The following is a 23,444-nucleotide window of genomic DNA, read 5'->3' as shown; positions in this document are numbered from 1 at the left end:
AGAATTTGCTTTTGCAAGTGAACCAGAATCAGGCGCATTATGTAGTAAACAAACAAAAACAGACCATGTAGAAAGAAACCAGTGACACGTTCTCTATAATACCTCCTGATATACTGCATCTATATAAAGATATACTATGATAATGACTTCCTGTGGATAATAAATATAAAGATAAGTTCTTTCACCTGGATGCAAAGTTACATTTGCCAGGACATTCTTAAACTGTCAGTATATTATTAATTGGAGACATCCTAATGATACTGAGACTATCCCATGACAAAATGACATAGAATGCTTCAAATCTAATGATACTGTACCATTGCCATGAAGTGCTGTAAAGTAAATGCTGTTTTTGCTGCAATAAACATATACAATACCTGCAAGTTTATCTTATATGCTGTAATATGATAAGACATATACATACTTATACAAACAAGTTACAATAAATACCACACATGGAACTGATACGCCTACAGATATGGCTTATTATCAGCTGGATCAGCATGTGCTGGATGATTTTAGTGTAGATGTATTATTCTCCACTAGTCATGAAAATCACAGAGTAATGCAAAACATCTTCACAAAAAGACTGGTATTATGCAGAAATGTGCAAGAGTGCTATCATCACCTTCCGTAGATTGCTTAACCCTTTGAGTGCCAAGTGAATTTGTCAAAACAGGTGTAATAATTACCATGCAAACATTTTGATTCATCATAATGACCTGTAATATTTATCATATATAGGAATTTTAATCTTTTTTTTTACCATAACAGTTTTTATTTGAATTTATATAGCAAATGTGAGCGATGCGGGCATTTTCAGCGGATCTTTTGAACATCTCTCACAGAGATGTTAGCACTCAAATGGTTAATGTGGAAGCAGAGACAGACACCACATTATACTACAGTATATACACATAATGTATCTATAAACATAGGAAACTCTAAACTCTTTTAGGGAGATATTTTTCTTTGTAAATAAGATTTAGTCTTTAAAATACATTGACATACTTGCCTACTCTCCCGGAATGGCTGGAAGGCTCCCAAAAATTGGGTAGCACTCCTGGCCCCTAAAAAAGTGGGCAAGTGTCCGGCATTCCCAGCCCTGCCCAGCATACCTTCACTGACCCCTGCTAAGTGGGCAGCCCAATGACGCATTTTGAACTGAAACACGTCATTGTAATCCCGTCCCATTTTTAAATGCCAGTAATGTGGACATTGCATAGTGGGGAAGGGGCTGCAATGACAAGATCATATCTTCACACCCTGGACCGACCACATTTTTACCCACTATTGACATGACCAGGCTGCTCCCTTCTGAAGCAATTCAGTATGCATAAACTAAAACAACAGCAGTTTTTTAAAGTGTTTCGAAACACCCAAAATCCAATAAATTCCAAACTAGAAAAATGAATTGCGTATGTTTACAACAATATTGCTGAAGGTTTATAATTTCCATAGTAGAGTGTTAAACAACTGATCCCAGGAAAGACAGTAGCATACTGTAAGTCCATGCATAGCCATTGAAGGTATATCTTCATTATTCTGGTCAGAAGATAAAGGTCTTACAAATATGAATGGTAATACATGCAGTGTGAATGTACTTTCAATGAGATAATTAGACCTATTTCTGTTTTAATTTGATATTTTAAATGAAATGTAAAACTTCTTGCCATTTTACTAGCACAAACTGATACATTGGTAACTGTAAAACCTCACCACATAGGGAACATTAATATAATAATAACACAATCAATTATTAAATTTTAATATTTTTGTCTCATAGTTTAATAGAATGTAAATGCTTTACATCTACAGAACACAATCTCTCTTTATGCCCTTGCTTCATTTTCCTACATTCACTGCAAACTTTTACCATGGTCATATATAACATTAATGAATACTTGATGACCAAACATACTGCAAGTTAATCAGACAATATCAAGAAAGATTAAAAATGTATAGGGAAATCTAGAATGCTTTTATCTTACTTTTTTGTCAAATTTAGAATATATGACCTAGAAATTATTGAAATCAATTATATAGGAGCATCAAAAGTGTGCATCATCTATTCATTATTCTTCACGATACAACCTGTCCGCACCTAACCCTTTGTGTGGTCATATCCAATGCGATATATCAATTAGACTAATGGTGACAGCTGTAAACCTACAGTACCTTGAGCATACATGTATTACTGTAATAATGTAGACTTGCAAATGTATGAATCAGGTAACAGTCTTACCCTCCATACAGCTACATTTAAACATAAATAGAAACAATAATTTGATGATAAATCCAATAGTTTCGTTATTAGTAATAAATAAAAACTGTAACTCTTTGGTATACTGTATGTGTTATGATGAGACTGTCAGAAATAATCAAATGTATAAAACAATTTATAATGCATGTTGTTTATTAGCTGTCATGGGACCTAACAGAGAATTCGCAAATCGAGAGATTATCGGACATCGACGCATGCCTTGAAGGGACATAGCGATAGATAATGTGTATGGATTATAAATGCAATATGGCCAGAGCTTGAATGACAGGAAGTCAGCATTTGGGGGTGGAAACTTGCCATTTTGTGGGAGGGTCAGAAAAATGCTGGTGTACCCAGGCGTTTTTGAGAAGGGTCTGTAACTTCAGTGGTGACCACTTTCACCCATTCTCAGCTGTAGATTAGTGGAAGCATTAGATCTACTCATTTGCACAGATGGCAAAAACTCTTTGATGGTTCAAAAATTGTGAGTGGATTTGAAAGTGGATCGCGATCAGCAATCCCTTCGCAAATCTCTCAGCGGCTTTCTCTTCACAGTCCACTGCAAATTCTCTGATCAGTGATACATGGTGGCAGATCTTATATCATATATGTGTGTGTGTGTGTGTGTGTGTTTTACTCATTCAGAGAGACTAGTGAAATGGCTAAACATTTTAAGATTTATAGGGGTAAATTTACTAAGACGGGGGTTCTATTGAAGATGAAGTGTTGCCCGTAGCAACCAATCAGGTTCTACTTATTTATTTAGAACCTTCTAGACGATAATAGATAGAATAAAATCTGATTGGTTGCTATGGGCCACATCCCATTTTCAATACAACTCCCATCTTAATAAATGTACCCCATAGACTTCGCTGGTTTACAGCTTGTACATAATGTTTTACTGTTTCCGATGTTGCATTGTAATTTAAAATACAAGACAGGAAATGGAAAAAAATACTATGTGACATCTGAACAAATGTATTTGTTATAGTGATATACAGTATATCACTAAAGTTACTGGCCTATGTTATTGGCTTTTGAAAGGGGGTAACATAATGAACCAAGATGGAAATATAAATTGGAGTCAATCTGACTTGGGTACTGTGCAGAATCTATTGTAAATAGAGTTAGTATCTAGTCATATATTAATATGGTCTTTAAAACTTACAGTAGGGTACCACTAAGTTGATGCGAGAATCTATGGCTGGTGTAAACTATACAAAGCCACAAAGCACATCTAACTGGATTCCATGGGTTTGTGGCAGCTGTGCCATGGAGAATGCGCCTCTTTAGGCATTACTATTTGATTAATAACTGCTTCATCTACCAAGGTCCTCCTATGTTATTTTTTAACTACTGAAGTTTAGAAATACGAATTTCTGATCTAGATCTATGGAGTTACTGGAAATATATTTATATTGTCAAATTTGTAAAAAAAAAAAAAGAAAGAAAGAGAGATGTCAATGGTAAGAGCCAGTACTGCAGCCCACACTGTAACATGGGGAATACCTGTACTGTATCTCCCAGACCTCCCGAGTATCAGGTCATTAGTCCACACCTCCTCCCAGGGTGGCCATGCCCTCTCCCAGCAAGGCAGCATCCCTATTTTCACAGTGCACACCATTGACCTGCTAATTAATCTTTGCAGGGTGTAATAGAAGCCTCAAGCTGTGAAATTACACATCCCAGCATGCCTTGCCATAGTTTTAGCATTCCCTAATAGAAAAACTCTGGCAAGGCATGATGGAACTTGTTTGGCCATGTCTGGTTAAATGTTTGGTGCTCTAGGTTTTAAGCAGCTATACTTTAATTTGTTTAGTTGTATCATTATTTGCTCTGATTTGCATTGTGTTTTACTTTTAATATTTTAATTTTACTCACCATAACCAACCTGTCTTATCTCCATGCAGTTTTCTCCTGCTCTCTAAAGTCCTATTTGTGCCATTTGATGTTATTCTTATTTGCTAAAAACATTAGATAAAGGGGAAAAAAATCAAAGTACAAATATCATATTTCTACCTACAAAGTCCATCAGATGACTGATTTTACAACGTTGCACGTTAAAAACCTTAATTAACACCGAGAGACCGAAAATCAAAGGAGAGGGATCACAGGGAAGGAAAATGAAGAAAAATATGAAAGAACTGGAAGGAAAAAAAAGAAAGCCATGAAGGAATGGAAGAAGGATGGAAGGAAAAGAGGACTGGAAAGAAAGAATGAAAGAAAGGAAGAAAGGGAAGGAAGGAAAAGGGAAGGGAAGGAAGGGTTACCTTTGTATAGTTGGACTGTAAATACAAATTGGTTATTACAGAAAATATACAAGTTGTTGGCCTAAATTAGGCAAATGTACAGTTTTTCTTTTATTGTGAAAGATGTTATCCAATCATGATCCATAGTTTTGAATTGTTTTTCCCCAATAACTGTAATGTTTTGTCCCAATGACACAATGCTCAGCCAGTGGGTGTATCAGTTCCATATATCTGATAACATTTTACCTCAGACTTAGAGGGCAGCGACTTTTGGCTCTTCAGCTGTTATGGATTGCATAGTCCCAGACAGGAACTGGAACATCTCTGATGGACAGGGCATGCAGATGTACAGGTCGGTTAGAAGCAGGAGGGTCACCGGTTTTTGAAACTTTCGTGGCCTTCGAAAAGGCCATGAAGGGCAAAGCTTCATTGTGATAATGCATTATATCTTAACTTATGTATTCATGTTCGGAATGCGGATGAGCTGCCGTTTGTATGAACCTTCATATCTTAGGACAAAGTACTTCTCTTAAAGTAAAAGATGCTTTTATATTAATGCTGAACATCAAAACTGACACAACCAAACACTACAAAATAAGAAGTGTAACATCACAAGCATTCCAGACCAATTACAATCATTTATCATGCATGTTCCAGACTCAAAGAGTTCTTTAAAAATCTTTCATGTAAAAATCCCACTGAGCTAATATAGCTATTATCTTTGCTCAAATTCAGGTTTTCTTTTCCATAAATACAAAGTAAGCGAAGTAATGTAGACATCTGTATGTACAGGTACTATTTTCCATCGTCAGTGCCTACTTTTCATTGATAGATATTAATTAGAAAACAAACATAGACGTCTGATGTCGCAAACACACAATTATTGCAGTTGTTGCAAAACAAAATAACGGAACAAAAAACAACTACAAAAACAATATTTCTGTACAACACACAATGTAAGTCAGCGGTGATATAATAAATACTAGTCTGTTCCCAAAATGCTTTTGTTTTTATACTGTAAACATTATTCATCCAGTTGTTTTGAGAGCACTGAAAGGCTTTTTTCTATAACAATGTTGGATGGAAAAATATCATGAACGATCATAAATCCCTGCTTTGAAGAATAGCTGCATGCATTACGGATGTCATTAGATGAGTACAAATATACTGGCTTTGCATGTTCTTACTGATTACACTATGAAACGCTCAATGTTCCCTCTAGCAAAAACATAATGTTTTCACTGCTGTAATGATGGTTTTAGTACTTCAAAAGAGTCATTTTCAGGGTGTGTTTTTATTTTTCTATAAAAAAAAATGATGCATTTGAAAAAGAAAATAAAGCAAAAATAATAATTAAAAAAACCAATGGGCGATCTTTCATTGTGCTCATGTATGTAGCCACACATATACTCGTTTGGAAGATCTGTTCTACAGTCCCATTGCATTATTCAGTAGTTGTTTGTCTTTTTTTTTTTAATATAGATTGCAAATAATTTGCTGCTTCAAAATCTCAGAATACTTTCAGTGGTTACATTTCCTTCTGAGCTGATTGCAGCTTTTGTGTTCATTTATTCTTTAAGAAAAATTCCTCTTTGAGCAGGGCTTATAGTGCTGACACTCTTACAATGTTCCTTTGTGAGTAATCGGGGGACTCTGATCTACCATCCTCCTCTGGTGTTGTCACCGGCGGTGTCGGGATGCTTATTACTGCTGTGGTGACATATGGCGGCTCACAATTTAGTTTAAGGTGTTCTTCCACTTTGGCATTTAGACTGGACCGGCTGTAAGAGAAATACAAAGGGTGTCTTTTATAAAAGCACGAAATAAATAGCGGTACTGCATATAAGCATTTTTGTCCATGTATTAATTATATTATATGGCAAATATTAATTGTTAATTGTGTTTTATAAATAAGCAGTTTTTATGATGTAGGCTATTTGGGATTTAGCAAATCAGCATGATGCTTACTAAATATAACTGGTGACTGAGGCGAGGCCAAGAAAAAGAAACTCGGCCTCAGTGGTAAATGTATGAAGCTTGGAGAAGTGGTATCTATACCCATAAAGTACACGTGCAAGATGATAATGCTCCAGCCAATCAGCTTTGAACTATCAATTTACATATTGTAACTGATTGGCTGGTGCATTATCACTTTGCATATAACGTTCTTTATGGGGATAGATACCACTTCTCTGAGCTTCATACATTTACCCCTCAATGTTATAAAAAATCATTTTGCTGTTCCTTTTAGTCGGTAGTTTTTATTTTTTTTGTTTTGTCTTGGGACTGGCTGTGTATTCAATTAGAACATCCCGCAGATAATTTATATACCAAATATCACACTTTTTAAATGTTTTTACTATTCTCTACTTACTATTACTTTATCTACTATATGAGGGGGTATTCAATATGTGCCGATATTTCTAACAGGGGAAAAATGGGCACTCACCTATTCAATGCTGCCGTTAACGACAGTATTGAATTATGTCAGATCCTACTTCTTTAAAGTTGGATCTGTTTTTGTCAGAAATGGCCGCGGATTGTCGAATTCATGGCCGTTTTTTTTACCATGCATGGCCTTTCTCGCTGATCCACAGACTTTTCAACACATAGAATTCGAGTTACTGTCAGATAAAACAAATGTGGCCCAGGATTTCAACTGTTGGGATGTTCCATATTGAATACCCCCGTATATCTCTGGTCTCCAATGTTTGCACTGACTGCACATTCTAATGTGGTGTCGCCTATGCATTGAAGACAAGCTTCAGAACTACCAGTCTAGAAATAGAGTTGAGGATCATAACGTTACTGATCACTTATGTAAGTGATGAGCTTAGAAGATCAACACGGTCTACATAGACAGCAGTGGTAGATCCAGATATGTGGCTGGGAAACCACACCAACTGCCAGTGAGTCCCATACTGCAATGGTGTGGCTCCGGTATTTAAGTTTCGGACAGCATTGCAGCCCCACCTCTGGATCTGCCACTGATTGACATTCATTAGGTCAACAGGGTCAAAAGGTAGACAGTGGGTAAGGTCAACAGGCAAAACTATGACATGGTCAAAAGGTCAACACTATAAAGGTTGATAGCATTTTTTGGGGTGTTATTTTGTATGCTTAACCGTATCTAAGCACAATCAGTGAAGGCATGTACCCTTTTCCCAATTAGAGTCTACGTGGATAGAAAATCAAGCAAAAGGTGGAAACACCACCAAAAAACGTTGTTGACAATTTGCGTGTTAACCATTGCTATGATGACCTTTTGACCAAGTTGACCTTTTGTAACTGTCAACCTGATGCAAGTTAACCATTTGGGATTTACTTACTCACTGTTGACCTAAACACTGTAAACCTATACTTGGGAACCCCAAACTTTGTGAAGCAGTAAAACCTACAGTGGCAAAGTCTATTAGCCATGGATTGACTTGTGCAGTATCTTCTCCTGGGCAAAGTGCAGGGAACTATTTAATTGCAGACCCATGATCAACTTGTGAGTACTCCTAAGGATGCAGTTTACATTTACCTCGTTCACACCATATGAATACTGAATTGCAACATTAAATATTGTACATTACTAATTGTTTTTTGCTAATTACACAGACTAACATTTCTGAATAATTATATATATATATATATATATATATATGTATATTGTAGCAGAACAATTTTTTTTAATGATAGTCTATATACAGGGGGGAGGAGCAAATAAATACGTGCATTCATTAAATTTTATTAACAAGCAGAAAAAATGATACCTGTTTGATAAAGGGGTTCTCTCCAGACATTGGATGTGGATAGCACTGAGCTCCTGAAGACTTCCTTGATGGCTGCAAGTTGTTACATTAGCATTCGGAATATGCTGATTTTTTTTATTCCGTCTAGAGCAGCAAAAACTGCTCCCATCATGTTGTGATGACAAAGAAGGACTGTGGTTTCTGGGCTTATTTATGGTAGACACTTCCATACAGCTGTCTTCATAGGTTTGTTCATCCACAAACTCATGATTCTAGGCCGTAAAAAGATATAGACATAAATAATTCAGAATTCATATTAAAGGGCAGCACAAGAAAACCGAGAAATGATGATACTAATATGCATAAAGACATTACAACACTTACAAGAGTGTATCTATAATTTATACACATCTTGTCATATAAAAGAACATAATATACATCTAGGCTAGTACTGTATAAGGTCTAACAATGTGACCACATGTTAAACACAGCGATTACCATAATCCCCGTATTTCATTGTATAAAGGCTTTGCACAATTAGTTTAGGGATCATTTGCTTGGGTTTTTTTTCCTCTCAAAATGTACAAGCAGCAAAGTTCACACGGTATAGGTCAACACTCAATAGGACGACCACTATTGGATTGACAGGCCATAGGTCGACATCTTAAAAAGAACAGTTTACAGTTTTTTTAGGAGGGCAAATTGTCATTTTTCTGTAGTGCGAAAGGCATAAAACTGGCTTTGTACCATTCCTACTTACCTTTTAAACATCTTGGCATTAACTCCAATGCATTTTTTTCACCATTAAACAGATGTAGGGCGAGATGTATCAAATGGAAAATGCGGTAAAACCCCGGTTTTACCGCATTTTCCAATGTATCAAAAATGATACCGCATTGAAGGGTATCGCCACCTTCGGGTGGCGATACCCTATAGAACCCTATAGAAGCCTCAACCCCGCCGCCTCGCCGACCCACCCTCTCCCCCTCCCTTGGGCTTACCTTCTTGCAGGTCCTCCTGGACCCTGGAAGGTAAGCCCTTCCTCCCCCTATCAACGCAGCCGGACGTCCTTCCGGCTGCAGGGGGGAGGAGGAAGCGCCGGGGACAGCCTGCTTAGCTGTCCCCGGCGTGAAAGCAGCAGAAGCCGGCTGGGAGGTGACGGAGACCCCCCGCAGACCACAGTACAGGTATCGCGGGGGGCCTCCGTCACCGCATCGTGATGTCAGCCGCATATGTTAGTACATATGCGGCGGCATCGCGGCGGGGGGCGCGAAGGCAGGCAAAGTATTTTAATACATCCCGCCCGTATATGCAAAGCAGAGGATGTGTACAATGTCATATTGCTGGAGCATTTGGCAACAGCAATAGTAATGTGCATCACTATCAAGGACAAAATCCCTACATTTAAAATACCGACAAGGACAAAATCCCGACATTTAAAATCCTGACAAGGTCAAAATACCGACATATAGAATGTACAGGTGAAACTGTCAACATGACTTTGGGTCGACAGGTCGTGAGGTCGACATGGGTATTTTCACTGTTTTTTGACTCGACATGTGCCGACAGGCGGTATTTCATGCCCTACCATCCACTAGGGCAGGGCTGGGCAATTGCGGCCCTCCAGATGTTGATGAACTACACACCCAAGGATGCTTTGCATTAGTTTTGCTATGTGGCCATGCTGAAACTGATGCAAGGCATGCTGGGATGTGTAGTTCATCAACATCTGGAGGGCCGCAATTGCCCAGCCCTGCACTAGGGCGTGGTGGGAGAATAAAATAGTGTGCCGAGCGCAGCGAGGAGCCATGCCCGAAGCATAGCGAGCGATGCGCGGGGCTGCGGTTCACCTCCAACTGTGTCCATTGGGTCAAAAAACTGTGAAAAAACCCATGTCGACCTCGCGACCTGTCGACCCAAAGCCATGTTGACAGTTTCAACTGCACATTCTATATGTTGGTATTTTGACCATGTCGGGATTTTAAATGTCGGGATTTTGTCCTTGTCGGTATTTTAAATGTCGGGATTTTGTCCTTGTCAGTATTATGACCCTGTCGGGATATTTACCGTTGGGATTTCATACCGAATCCAGGTGGACGCAGTAATGGTTATTATAAATGTAACTTTTATTGAAAAGGTCTTAATATTCCCTGTATTTCTGTATGGGAATTGATACAAACAGTTAAAAATAGAAGGTAAAATCACAAACAACGAACAAACATACACATACAATACGCTCAAAGAAAGAAATTAGTGTGTTAAAATTACACGAATGTCCATCTGAAGATGTCTTATCAAGTATAGCTAATAATGTTGACACAGTAAATGGTCCAGAATGGTCTTACTTGTAACTGAAGTAATCTTTATATACACATTTCACTTTGGGCCTTATTCAGATCTGAGCTCAGTAAAAATTTGTTTGGAAAATGGGCAAAACCATGTGCATGCACTACAGGTGGGGCATATGTAACATGTATATAGAGAGTTAGATTTGTGAGTTATTTTGTTTCTGTGCAGGGTAAATACTGGCTGCATTATTTTTACACTGCAATTTAGATTTCAGATTCAGCACACCCCACCCAAATTTAACTCTGTATACATGTTACATCTGCCCCACCTGCAGTGCACATGGTTTTGCCCATTTTCCAAACAAATTTGTACCGAGCTCAGATCTGAATAAGGCCCTTTCAGTGAATACACTACCCACTTACGCTGACATAATTGATTTAATCCTTTAAATTTGGATAATATCATCAATCATAGAGTGCATATCATTAACCAAGCACTGGCTTAATTGTATCCTATTTTTGTTTCCAAATACTTCATTATGTTGTCTTAACTAATGTGTAGATTACCAGAGGGGGGGAAGTAGAGGATGAGATGGGTGATAGAGAACCGGTGGTAATGGGGGGTGGGGTTTATATACTGTAGGACCAGAGTGGGCTGTGGTGGTAGATTATCAGAGAGGGGGGGGGGGGGGGGGGGGAGACAGAGGACCAGAGGGCTGATAGATTACCAGGACAGAGGAGAAGAGGAGTGACAGAAGTAGTTGACAGTGCAGTGTTCCTTCTCATTTGCGCTGGGTCTCTCCCTACATCCTCTTCCTGGCCCTCTTGCTCCCTGTCTCTGCTACCGGCGCTGACTCTCCTTCTATCTGCAAGCGCAGGTCTTCTTCTTCCCGGCGATGGGTCTCCCTCTCCACCGCTAGCAGTGCAGGGTTCCTCTGCCTTGTGCCGGGTCTCCTACAGCGCAGTGCAGGGCTTCTTATGACCAGCGACGTGTCTTTGCTCCATCTTATCTGTATCCACTTTAATTGCGTCGCTGAAGGGGGGTGGGGTGGGGGGAGAGGGCAGTATGGTCCACGGTGCAGCCATAGTATTTAAAAAAAAAAAGGTAAAAGTCAAAAGGGTGCAGGGGATTGTCCTGGGGCCCCCCACCCTGCCGGGCCCCCCCCACCCTGCCGGGCCCCATAGCAGCTGCACTCCCTGCACCCTCCATAGTTACACCACTGGGTGAGACTGGAAAGAGGAGATACAGTATGATGAAGGTGATACACTCGAGTATATTATATAAATAAAGTTCTTATACAAAGCTAGAATTTATCTGTATTTAAATTAAGTAGAATTACACAAATTGCAGTTATATTTAAAAAAATTATAATTTTAATGTAAATTTTATTTTTTTCTAAGATGTGTAAGTTAGTAAAATTGTGCAGCTTTAAAAATGGTTGTCAACTCTGAAGTATTCCCCTGAAAATTGCATATTGCAAATGTGAAACTGGCTGAAGAAAGCAGCAATAAAAAACAACAGAACTAGGATCACTGTAATTACCTGTGCAGAATAAAGCAGTCAGGGTTTTATGCTGCCCATACATATGTGTGATTAGATGCAATGGGACATCGCAATGCGATGTCCCATCGCACCTGATCGCACCAAGTGGTGCCCAGTGAAGCAACCGATGTCGCATGCCATCCTTCATTGGACATTGGGTGCTGGAGGGGTGGTATATCGGCTGTGTAGACGGGACCGGAGCTGGGGACCATAGCACTGATTGCATTCCGGGAATCGCATGTGGTTAAAAACCACATGCGATTGCTCATGCAATTCGATAAATATTATGTTCAGCTCATAATATCTATTGATGCGACATTCGACGGCGTGCCTGCGCATCGCATTGCATGTCAGCTTAAAAATGCATCCAATCATTCAATTTATCGGCGAGATTTAGCCGAAATCGAATGATTGCATTCGATATCTCACATATGTATGGGCAGCATTAGAGGGGAGTGAAATGAAAATAAATTGAGATAAAGAAACAGAGGGTGGAACAAAAGAATAAGAGATTCAGAGCAAGAGAGAGAGAAAAAGATAGAGGGGGGGGGGGGGGGGACAGAAAAAACAAGAGACAAATAAAAAAATATTAGCAATAAAAAGAGAATATCAGCAATAATAAGAAAGAAACAGATGGGAGAATTTACTAAGAATATGAATACGAAAATTCATATTCATATTCTTGATATGAATGCATGTGACTCGTATTCCGTAGAAAAATTACTAATCAGTCGTGTTTGACTGATTCGTGTTTTCCGTTGGTGTATGGATATGAATGGCGTATGGATATTTTTTCCCGATAAAATTCGTGTTTTAATTACAAATCCATATTTTAGAATACAAATTCAGTGTTAAGAAAAAAAACAAAAAAAAATAATTTTCAGAAACGGTGTGGAGTCTCCCTCAAAACAGACGTAACCAGCTGGTCCTGGTTTTAAATAACGGGAAAAAAACGAATAGAGTTCCCCTTAGTTTTTAAAACCAACACCAAGACCAAGGGGCTGTCCTGGTTCCCAAAAGATGGGGGACAAAATGAGTAGGGGTCCCCCGTATTTTAAGAACCAGCACCAGGCCCAACCAGCCAGCAGGGTAATGCCACAGCCCGGGAGGGGTGGGGACGACGACGATTTTTTTTATACAAGTCCCTCTGGCCAAAGCATCAACCCCCTGGTCAGGCCTGAATCCTGAGGCTGTCCCCGATGCCCCAGTGCGGTGGGCATCGGGCTGATAAATGTGTAAAAAATAGAATAAAACTATTGTATATTGTTGTGGAACTAGGAGTCCCAGCAAGCTTCCCCCATATGCAGAGATTTGGAGAACCACAAGTCCCAGCATGCGGTGCATTAAAGGGCCCTCTGGAACTTGTAGTTCCACAGCAATACAAAGAGTAAAATAAACACAGAAACACACCAGAATAATAAAACTGTATTCCATACAGAGCCCTTTCATACATATGCTGAGCCTGTAGGTAGGTCGCTGTCCGTTCGCACGTCCTGAAGAAATCCTTTTAATAACCTGTGAAAGGTTATCAAACTCACCAGATCTTCCGGCATAGATCAAGTCCTCTTCGATCCAAAGTAGAATCCAGGGGACGTGGCAAAAAAAAAAACACGCTAAACCTGACACCAAACTGACAAAAATACCTCAAGATACCTCATTGAAATATAAAAATATTCAGAAATACAGAATAATCCATTATCCAAAATTCTTCTGGACCCGATCATTTTGGATAAGTGATACTCAACCTGTATACAGTGTCATATATATATAAGCTGCAGACTGGGCAGCCGAGAGGTATGCCGGGCACTGGTAAAATTTTTGGGGCGTAGCCTAATCACGGGAGGCGTGGCCACCTCCCGCGATTAGGCCACGCTCCCAAAATGTTTAGGGGGGTGAAAACACACTTTAAATTTGAGGGGGGGTTGTTATTGTCGCCCCTCCTCAGCAGCAGCAGATACCCACAGCATGTGCTGTGCTGACAGCAGGCTCAGCATGAGCTTTCGCGCTGTCAGTGAGACACTCATGTTGAGCCTGTTGTCAGTACAGCACATGCTGTGGGTGTGTGCTGCACCGGGAGGGATGGAGGGGGAAGGGGAGTTCAGACCAGGGCCCCTGTCGGGCCCCTCCAGCAAGCCTGGGCCCAGGTAATTAGTACCTGCTCCCCCCCCTCTCGGCTGCCCTGGCTGTGGAGTGAATGCATAACCTGGATATATTTATGACTGTAACATTTACATTAGAAATTAAAAATGAAAAATGAAGGGACTATAAAATCAGTTGCCCTTTTCACTTACATAAAACTTATATAAAGCTGTATGCTATCATATCCATATAGCCATTAGTCTGCTCCTGTTAGTTAGAGTAATCATTTATGGAGATAAATAATATTGGTGCTAAGCAACAAGTAAATATTATAGGATGCTGAAATATGTTCATAAAATCTTGCGTTAACTGTTCCTGCTTATAGGCCACATAAATACAATTTCAAATTTGCAACTGATTTAAAACATAAAAAATATTTTTTATCTAAGCCTCTTTAATAATCATTAAACTCCACTTATTGCTTGAGCACATAACTCTCTGATGCTTGGTAGAGCTGCATCTGCTCTGCATTAGACTTTAGTGATGACTGTCTGTCTCTGATGTGTGTTGTGTAACAGCTTTGAAAAGATTGCCATTTACACGGACAACCATCAATGTATAGGAGTGGCATTTAAAGAGACAAAACATCAGTAGAAAATGTGATGTGGGTTAAAAAGAGAAAGTTTTAGAGAAAATGATTCTAACAGTACAACAATCGTGGTACACATATATATTACTTTGTGGACTTCATTGAGAAAATTCGATTTATACTGGTGTATGTATTTCTATGTCAATAAACAGACAACACATTCATATTTTACTGTTTGTTGGTAAAAATATTAGATCACACAGGATGCAATGACCATGTTGGGCATTGTATCGACAATCCAAAAGTTGAAAATCCTCTAGTCAAAATGCAGATGTGTCCCACTTCTAACCTTTACCGTGCCCCTAGTGCCTAACCTTAAACCTAACACTAAATCCAGTACTTACTGCTTGCATACTACTTTGGGATTCTGACTACCGTGATGGCGCTGTCAGGATTTCAAATACTTGAAATAACCTGATCGCATCCTATTTTAATCATAAGTCTAAGTTATGATGTGTCTATGTTAAAATAATGACATGAAACAGGCTGATATCTGCAGAATTTCTACATCTTCACGGTGGCAACATCTGGAATTTTGACATGAAATTCCGACCTTCTGCAGAATGCTGATATTAGGGTAAAACTGAAGAGAGGGTGTTGACATGATAGCCCAGATGTTATGTGGTACGTGTAAGGCGACCGTGTGGGTTGCCAATGGAATTCTGAGGTTTTATAAAGAGGAAGACATATCCAAGGCCTGGTTTTGCCTTGTAAATATCTGCACCTTTAAAAAACCTCTAAGTTTGGCTGGCCCGCCAGACTTGCACCGCATTACATCCGGACAAACAAATGTTGACATGGTCTATGTTGACATGCAATATGTCAACATAATCCCCAATTTAACATTATGAATGCTGAAAAAACATACTGAAACCATTTCACACATACATGCTAGTTATTCACATGTATAAAGCTGTGTACACACGGGTGCGATAGGGGCTGAAATCGCTGGAAATACGGTCGCTGGCGACCATATTGCCAGTGATGGGACTGTGCCCCGCCGATAAATCGCCGGGTGTGTGCTCCCGTTTTCAGCACCGTTCTAATCGCTGGTCGCAGGAGCTTGCTGAGCAATATATCTCCCCGTGTGTACACACCTTAAGATAGCATGTTTCAGTGGATTCAGCAAACTTCAACCAGGATATACATTGCCTACAGAGGCGGAACTACCATTGGTGCAGCAGGTGCATTGCACCGGGGCCCCTGACAACTAAGGGGCCCACTGCTGCATAAAACCATCAATGAGTTATTGTGAACCTGGGTTGGGGTGGAGGAGGGGGCCCAGATTATATTTTTCTCAAGTTCCGCCACTGATTGCCTATATACCTATAAAATAAAGATATGTAATTCACATATTTTGCTAATAAAGTTTTCACCTTACTGTTCATACTTGCCTAGTCTCCTGGAAGTTGTGGAAGATTCCGGATTTTTCCTAGTGCAGCAGATAGGACACAGAGATACTCACCAACAATTGCGGGTCTGTTGGAGGGGTTTGGGCTAAAATGAGGCAAACCTCATAATTTTAGCCATACCCCATCCCAAAAGTTCCCAGAAGTGAATCCCAGAGAGGAGAAAAAAGTAGGCAAGTACAAGTATTACCATTAGATCAAAAGCTATTTCTTAAACTCTACTACTTTTAATGAATAATTTGGATAGAGAGGTTACTGGACATAGAAAAAATTATAGGCAAAATGCTAAATATTTTAAATTTGGGATATTCATCTGAGTTTATTGAAATGTATAAATATATGTTTGTTTATTAGCCCTCTTTAGTGTTAGGAGCAAATTCAGATATGGGGTGTACATTTGCACAAAGATAATGGAAATATTGTTCGTATTTGCCACCTCTTCATTGGCTCAATAATTTAAATAGTGTTATTCCTTTATTTAATCCACTTTATAACTGGACCGGGTGCCATGGGCGCAGGGGGGGTGGGGGGGGGGTGGTAAACCTCAACAGCAGATGATTGTGAGGAGAGTGCAGGACATTAGGGTGTGCCTGGGCACCCCTTGGGCACCCAAGTGCTTGCACATACTCATTAGTAATGTGGTTATCTGCCTATACTGTCTAAAGTGCTAAAGTCCTGGTTTGGGCACTTGGTAGCCAAAATCATATTGTTTTTATACATTTCAATACACATCTCAGGAGGCTACAAGCTGAAGTGTGTTTGCGTGACACCCCCTAACCAACTTGCCTGCCGCACGTGCATCCGAGTGGAGCTACAAATAAATCACTCTGTTGAGCACCTTGAGGAAAAATAATTGCACCCCCCCCAAAGATCAAAGTAACATATCCAATTAAAAAAATTTAGAAAATTAATAAATGGCTAAGCTAATCTTAATAATTTATTAATGACTAAGGATGAATACCATCTAGACATGTGATATGAAATTTGACATTAATTGCCACTATGTTCATTTAAAACCATTCATTCTGTTGAATTTTAGGTACTTATGTAATATCTGGACTCCCGTTTTTCTTATGAGACCGCGTCCCCTCGCGGGGCTCGCTGCGCTCACCACGCTTCGGGCACGGTGGCTCGCTGCGCTCGCCACACTATATAAAATCAACTCCATGCGTAGTTGGATAGTAGGGGTATGAAAAAATGGGGTGCATTTAACATGGGAGCCCAGATAATACATAAGTACCGAATTTTATTATGTTACATTTATATTTCAGCTTTAAGTTTTGTTTGCACGGGGCGAATTGTTTACAACGGTTGCTATGTCAAAACACGGCATTCTGCGATTCAGAAGTGATGATGTTACTATACTACACCAGCCCATTGCTGGCCGTAGACAGAGCACACATTTTCTTCATTTAAGTTTTTTTTTATTATTAAATATTGTTGTTGAAATGTTTTATTAAATATTCAGCTGAAATGTTGAACAGTTAATGCTGCATTAATTAATGTTTCATAACTTATTGGATTCCAGGTGAAGGAATTGAGGGTGATGGGTCAGTGAGATGGGTGTGGGGACAGTACAGAGAGTTATAAAAGGGATAATGAGAAGGCTGTGAAAAGATATGGAGGGAGGTAACAGTAAGAATAACGAGGTAACATAATTCATCATTTTTTGGATGGGGCAATAATGTTAATTATGTACACTGTGGACTATGGAGGTTATTGTGGTTGACTCGCAAAGCTGCAAATTTTGTAGCCTTGCGAGTCCACCAGATGCCACCTGCCACCTCCCCTCGCATGCCACGATCCCCCGCACAGCTGCAAATAAATATTTGCGAGTACAAGCAGGGGAGCGATTAAACTAGAAGAGGGCCCTATATTTTAAGTGTATACTTGCATTTAACTATATTAGCTTGTTTTATATGGTCTTATTTACTACAGTATCTTATCTGAATGACATATATCTGAATTGAACTAAAGCAACTAATCATATATTTTCTTTCTTTGTCTAATCAGCACTAAAGGAGCCAAAATATTTTGGGTAAGGTTAATAAATGTATTTACTTCCAGCTATTAATATGGCAAACACATATTATGCAGTACCTTACAGAAAATATTTGTCCAATGAAGCTTGCAATCTATATTCCCTAACACATATACACACAAAAAACCACTACAATTACTTTTGTTGGGAGCCAATTAAACTACTAGTATATTTTTGAATTGAGAGGAAGCTAGAGCATTTGGTGGAAACACGCGCAAGATTGGGTGAACTACCAAGGTAGCGGTTTCTATACTAGAGTGGACTCTAAGTTGTCATGCAAGTTGTCAGCAGGGAGACTTACCAAAAAGACTGCTACATAATGCTTTTTATACAGGCACAGTAGAAAAGCATTCAGTAATGTATGTATAGTTTAACACTAGCCTTCAAATTGCAGTCTTTTTTAGTACACTCTTCACGTTCCTTGGCAGAAGCTGGAAATGGGTTTGTAAACTAATTTCAAACTCGTTCAGCTGCAGATCCAAGATATACTTCATAATTCAGGAAATTAGTTTGGAAATTGTTATCATTATTAATATAATACACCGGATTTACTTTCCTTACAAAAAGAGCTGTAATTAATTGCTACATTGCATGTGTATTGATTAGCTACTCAATACTCATTTAGTTGCAATTTTGTTCTAAATAAATGTTGCTTTAGTCTACATTTTACAATAGTAAATGTAATGTTTTTTTCCCCCCACTATCAACACAGTGGTATGTTCATTAACCCTTTTGGGGGGAATTCAATTACCGGTGAAGGGTTTGAATTACCTTTGCAGTGGTGTTCAGATGTTGGCAATGGCACTTTTCATCTTTCTGATTCACATCCCAGTTTGCACAAAAGTGCTTAGTACCCTATTGGGTAGTGACCACTTTTGTATACGAACCACCTTCTATAAATCGCAGTGGCCACCACGACGGATTTGGTCCGGTGACCAAGTCACCAGCAACTTAATTCTCACTAATATCTTACACAAACCACCAATTATTCCTCTTTATTCCTTCGTGCAGGTCCCACACCCAAAGAGTTTTTCTTCATGTACAGAAGCCTTACACACTATCACAGTGTCCAGAGGCACCCGACACTTGCAGGGGTGCCTTGGGTTGGTGGTCCATTATTCATGCTTTCTAAAGTTGTACATACTGTCACTCACTTGACCTGTGCTCTGTAGGTCCCAAACCAGGGGCCCCACTATCAAAGGCCCACGCAGCTCTCCTTCCTATGCAGCTCTCCTGGCCGGGAGGCATAATATGTAAAGCCATTAGACGTGCGCCACTTTCCTCTGCAGTTCTGCATGCAGATTGTGTGATCCAGGATACCTTGCTTCATCCCAGTCCCACAACTCATGCAGTAAAGGATTGATCACCAATTTAAAAGGGGATGTCGCAGATCAGACCAGATGGTGAGATAAAAATAGAGGGGTGACCTGCAGATGTGGGACCCAGTTAGAACAGATGTACACATACAGTACAAAGGAAACCCAGTAACAACCAATGAAAAGGTAACTTTATAAGCATATTCATCACAATTCACATCTCAGTGATGCATGGGATGTGATAAATTCAGGATGTGTCAATTAAAGCATTCAGATGCTCTGCACCTGCAAATCATCTCCAGGAACTTCTCATGGTTTGAGTCATGAAAAATACGATGAGAATATTACTGTGCATGCGCCACCGCCAGCTACCGACTCTGCACAACTGACCAAGTTAATAATTAAGTTATTTTTAAGTTATTAAAAAAACCTTTATTATAGAAATGAAGGAAAATAAAAGTGACCAATTATTTGATACCATTGATAAATGTCATAGTTAAATGTGCCCTACACCATTGTTATTGTACTTTTTGCTTGGTTCCGTTATGCATGTGGTAAGTTCATCTTGTTTATTTGTATAGATACGTTATCATGTAGAGTGTCCTTTAGTAAATTATTCTGATGCTGCTCACACTGGGCGTTAATTTAAAGTTAATCTCTTCTATCCAGTTTTCAATTAGCTCTGTGTATAAATGAATTTTATATAAAGTCAAAATTTACCATAGAATTTGGATAGCTTGCTAGATATATTATTATGGGGTCTGTACCAATCAGACTCAGCTGTTGGCACATGTACAAAGAAAGTAAATTAGCAATTAGAAGCAATTAAAAGCAGAAAGTCAAAATCACTGCTTAGAAAACACTTAAACAACATTGCAATTATGTAAATATGCTGCGAATATAACACATTTTAGGTAGTATTTAATCACTTTCACTATACCACTTATATAGTTTATTTTTTATTTAGTTTTTGAAAAAATATACTGTAGTTTATTAGCTTTAAACATTCCAATTTTGATATGCTAAATAGTTAAAAAAATAGTTTAAAATTAAAAATTCACATAAATTCTTGGTAATTCTGTTGCAGGGAAATGCTTTTTATTATTACCCAAAATCCAGACAGTCCAAGAAATTTAGAAACATATTCTTCTAAAATAGTTTTTTTTTAACATCATTATAGTATAATCCTTTAATGGAAAAATTCCAAATATATAGAACAATTTTTATATTTTTACTGAACATGATGACAGTCACACTGACAACAGATCATGATGGCGGTCACATAGACAACAGAACATGATGATCGTCATACAGGCAACAGGACACGGTGACCACCACACAGACAACAGAACATGATGATCGTCACACAGACAACAGAACATGATGATCATCACAAAGACAACAGAACATGATGACCATCGCACAGACAACAGAACATGATGACCATCGAACAGACAACAGAACATGATGACCATCGCACAGACAACAGAACATGATGACCATCGCACAGACAACAGAACATGATGACCATCACACAGACAAACAGTCTGATTCTTTCAGATGTAGGGCACCTTCAGTGTACAAACACATTTATCATTTATTGCTTCTCTTTTGATCAATGTAAATAATCCAATAAGTATTACAACAATTGTGTTAGACATGAAGGTGCTTCCAAATCTTCCACAATCAGAAGAAACACTGAAATGGTACCTGAATGATGGGTGGAGAACTTATTGGTAAGATGGACTCATCCACAAACTGAGATAACCCCTACATGCAATGTGATGACAGAAAAATAAGGGGAACAGAAATTAGATGACAGTGACAGATATAAAACAGAGTGAAGGCATATTCTCTAACATTAGATTTACCTAAGGAAAAGGTACAGAAAAGGAAATTCCAGAATTTTTTTTATTCCTGTAGATATAGCATCTCATCCAGAATATCATTTTACTCATAGTTGCATATCCCACATAGTGTATGTAGAAACTCTATCATGACAGGAGCAGCTTGCACACTAATACAATATATCTTGTTTGATAAAATAATTTATATTTACAATTACCTGTTGTATTCGTGTCACATCATCTTACCTGTTCTAAATTATACTGCACAGGTGTATTTTCTACTGGGCATTGACATTATTAACCCTTTAATGCCAACATCACTGTGAGACATGTGCAATATATCCACTAACAATGCCAGCGTCGAACACATTTGTTATATAAATTCAAATAAAACATGTAGTGTAAAAAAGATTATATTTCCTATATAGGGTAAACATTACAGGTCATTATGATGAATAAAAATGTTTGCTTGGCAATTTCCACACCTATTTTTGCAAATCGACTTGGCCCTCAAAGGGTTAATCTTGTACATTATCATGCATGAATTTACTATTTATAGTTGTCAATTTGCCAAACTCCTAAACAAGGGTCCCTATCATTGTATTCCCTGGTGGGCCCTTCGTTCACCAGTCAAAAACTGTGTAGATTTAGAGGGAGCTTTATTTACAACACAGGCAAACACAGACTGAATAGTAATATGAAAAAAAGATGTGCCAGCGCTAGCTGTTTCAATAAAATATTCTCAACGGTTCTAATAAAAAGTATACATTTATTGATAAATTATTCATATCTATCATAGACATTTAAAAAAACATACATTACACATATATAAATGAAAATAAAAATTATAATAAATTGAATAGGTTCGGTGCTGCAGGAATTTTTTGAGCAAATTCGCACAATATAATTAATATGGAGTCCTAGACTATTATACGTAACGTATAATAGTCTAGGACTCCATATTAATTATATTGTGCGAATTTTTATATATTACCATCCTTTTTGTATCACCTGGAGAGACTTGCTCCTGTGGAAGCCGGCCACAGATAAGCCGGGGAAACGCGTTGAGCCTGTTATTCATTGTGTCTGGACTCACCATCCACCTCCACAAGTGACCAGTCCATTCTCCCGACGACGAACCACCACTCCACAAAATCTGGACTTTCTATTTGGGATATACGCCATATTCCTAACCCAGCATAAGGAGAACACTCGCCAAATAGGGAGGCTTGAGCCTTTGAAATTATAAGGCAAAGGACATTTGGAGTCACCTTCCCTGGATCCACCTGTCATCTCTCCAGGTGATACAAAAAGTCCTAGACTATTATACGTACCTGCTCATTTGCTCAAAAAGTTCCTGCAGCACCGAACCTATTCAATTTATTATAATTTTTATTTTCATTTATATATGAGTAATGTATGTTTTTTAAAATGTCTATGATAGATATAATGTATCAATTTATTATTTTTTATTAGAACCATTGAGTATATTTTATTGAAACAGCAAGCGCCGGCACATCTTTTTTCATATTTCTACATATTTTTATTGGGCCTGACAACCCAGTGCCGGCTGCTATTGATAGCGCACCACTAAAATTTTCTCTTTACAGACTGAATAGAGTTGCACCATATAGAGTTGCCATATTCTACATGATTAAGACCATTGAATTAATTTTCTACAAATTACAAAGGAAGGAATTGATTATATGCTAAATCCATAATAAAGTTGTAGTAAAGCAGTAACATTATTGAAATGTAAACCATAATTATATGATTGAAGTATACTGTTGTCAATGCTTATACACACACACACACATATATATATATATATATATATACATAGAGTTAATCAGTGAAATCAGTGAAAAATACCTTGACGTCATTAGTAAAACATGTGCAATACCTGAGTAGTACTGCCATGTTTACTCCACCACCTGTGCTTCAGTTCATATTGGTACACTGTGTACTGAAGCCAACATAGGACCTTACCCATGAAGTACCCTGGAACAAGTAACATGGATGT

General features: G+C 38.6%; 1 protein-coding gene across 1 annotated transcript in view; it reads right to left on the bottom strand.

Moving 5' to 3' along the window:
• Positions 1 to 384: 384 nt before the first annotated feature.
• The window catches only part of KCND2 (potassium voltage-gated channel subfamily D member 2), a 371,801-nt gene continuing 348,741 nt past the window's right edge, over positions 385 to 23,444 (bottom strand). Inside the window, exons 5-6 of the mRNA XM_083182817.1 lie at positions 8,271 to 8,521; positions 385 to 6,293 (exon numbers count right to left, since the gene is read on the bottom strand). Of these exons, the coding sequence (XP_083038943.1) occupies positions 6,116 to 6,293; positions 8,271 to 8,521 (429 nt within the window). The 3' untranslated portion in view covers positions 385 to 6,115. The remainder of the gene's footprint in view (positions 6,294 to 8,270; positions 8,522 to 23,444) is intronic.

This window comes from Crinia signifera, chromosome 4, assembly GCF_055691185.1.
Source record: "Crinia signifera chromosome 4, ASM5569118v1, whole genome shotgun sequence".
Taxonomy (NCBI): domain Eukaryota; kingdom Metazoa; phylum Chordata; class Amphibia; order Anura; family Myobatrachidae; genus Crinia; species Crinia signifera.
The sequence above is the reverse complement of the archived record's forward strand: the minus strand, read 5'-3'. Positions and strand labels throughout refer to the sequence as shown.